This window comes from Danio rerio, chromosome 14, assembly GCF_049306965.1.
Source record: "Danio rerio strain Tuebingen ecotype United States chromosome 14, GRCz12tu, whole genome shotgun sequence".
Classification (NCBI taxonomy): Eukaryota; Metazoa; Chordata; class Actinopteri; order Cypriniformes; family Danionidae; genus Danio; species Danio rerio.
Window position 1 is genome coordinate 145,001 of NC_133189.1, and position 2,025 is coordinate 147,025.

At 45.8% G+C, this 2,025-nt stretch overlaps 1 protein-coding gene across 2 annotated transcripts in view; it reads left to right on the forward strand.

Annotated features, from left to right (window-relative positions):
- The window catches only part of otop1 (otopetrin 1), a 9,955-nt gene extending 9,546 nt beyond the window's left edge, over positions 1–409 (forward strand). The window contains exon 6 of one of the 2 annotated variants that reach the window (XM_073921188.1): positions 1–409. This exon is cut by the window's left edge and continues 52 nt beyond it. In XM_073921188.1, coding sequence (XP_073777289.1) covers positions 1–119 — 119 coding nt within the window. In that variant the 3' untranslated portion in view covers positions 120–409. 2 annotated transcript variants of the gene reach the window in all.
- The last annotated feature ends 1,616 nt before the right edge of the window (positions 410–2,025 follow it).

The window sequence follows — 2,025 nt, forward strand, 5'->3', positions numbered from 1 at the left end:
AGAACGAGACCTTCGGCACCAGCGTCTGGACCACCGTGCTGAACGTGGCCATCCCGCTCAACCTGTTCTACCGCATGCACTCGGTGGCGTCGCTCTTCGAGGTCTTCCGGAAGGTCTGAAGATCCTCCAAACTGAAGACGCTCTCAGGCCTGAGGACTCTGTTTACACTCGCATGGATGATGTTCTCCAGATCCTGTTCTCCACTCGCACCCTTGAAGCCCGCCGGACGCTCTAGATTCTCTTTCAGCAGAATGAATAGAACTGAAGTAGAACTGAAGTCAGAGGAGTTTCGCTCCTGAAGATGCCAAAATGACTGGAGAGATTCTCACTGTTTTCTGAAGTAAAGTTCGAGGTAAAGTCAGAGAAATAAATGTATTTTCCTTTTGAATAAAATCTTTTTTGTACTCGTTTCAGTCTCGTGATCTTCAGTTGTTTTGCTTCTCTGGTAAATGATCTTAGGCATGTTCCATCTTGTTTTAGCGTTTCAGCTCAGTGTAGTCTGGACATTTGTGTTGTCAGTTTAGTGGAGCTGAACTGTGCGGAGTTTATAGTAGAACACTGCAGGGTTTGAAGCGCACTATAGTGAGTGCTGGAATTAATCTGCGCTGCCTAAGACGCTATGGTAACCCAACAACTATAATAATATAAACAACTGAGCCACAGTTTACTGTAGTGGGCTGCAGTATTGATCATGGTCGATCAGTTCACTATAGTCAGTACTACAGTATGCTGCAGCGTCACTAACAGAGCTGAATGCTGTAATATTCACTCTACACACAGAAATAAAGGTACTCGAGCTGTCACTGGGGTGGCCCCTTTTCAAAAGGCACACATATTGGTACCTCACGGGTCGATATTGGTACCTAAATATTTTAAGTGGAACACTTTTGCACTCTTAAGGTACTAATATGTGCCTGTGAGGAATTAATATGGACTTTTTAGGTACAAACTTGTACCTTTTCCCAGTGACAGCTCACGCACCTTTATTTCTGAGAGCGTAAACACTACTATTTAAACACCATTTAGTATAAATAGCAATCGTTTTGTATTTGTGTTTATGGGTGTTTCCCAGTGATGGGTTGCAGCTGGAAGCGCATCTGCTGTGTAAAACAATAGTTGGAATAGTTGGTGGTTCATTCCGCTGTGGCGACCCCTAGATAAGGCATTAAGCTGAATGAAAATGAATGAATGTGCTGTTATAAACGCTGATGAATCCAGCAATGATTTAACACCTCAAACATGAGTAAACCTCAGATGATGCTGTCGGCATGCTCACTGATGCAGGATCAGCTCAGAGTGTTCAGGGTTCTGCTGCTGTGCAAAGGTTCAGGACACCCTGGAGTACTGTTTAGAGATTGTAGCAGATGTGTGTGTGTGTGTGTGTGTGTGTGTGTGTTCAGACACTGTAAGCTCCTGTCAGCTTTAATTGTGGGGAAACTGGATCATTTGGAGCTGTTCTCAGCTAATTTCATCTTCCAGGTTTAGAATGATTATTGGGGCGGATCAGACTCAGAGGCGTGGCGCTCATCTGCCAGTGGAGCGATGAGGAATGGTTTCTCATTATTATTCATAGCGGAGTTTCCTGAAGGCAAGGCAGACCCACTTAAGCGGCCAGACCCAGTGATTGGGTTAGAAGTGTCTGCACAAACCCTTTAACAGGAGATTCAGATTCTGGACATCATCAATTAATCATGCAGGAGGACGAGTGTGTGTGTGTGTGTGTGTTTAGATCAATCTGTTGTTCAGCTGCATTTCAGGCACAAACACACACTGACATATAACTCTGAAACAGACATCCTCACACACAAACACACGCAGACACAGAGAGACTGATTACACACACACACACACACACACACACATATATCCGTGCCGCAGCCCCACAGCGCTCCCTCACTGAAGCTGAGCAGGGCTGAGGCTGGTCAGTGTCTGGATGGAGAGCACAACACTGGGCTGCTGTAGGCCGTGGTGTTAGTGAGGTCAGCAGGGGGCGCTCAACCTGCAGTCTGTGTGAGTCCTAATGCC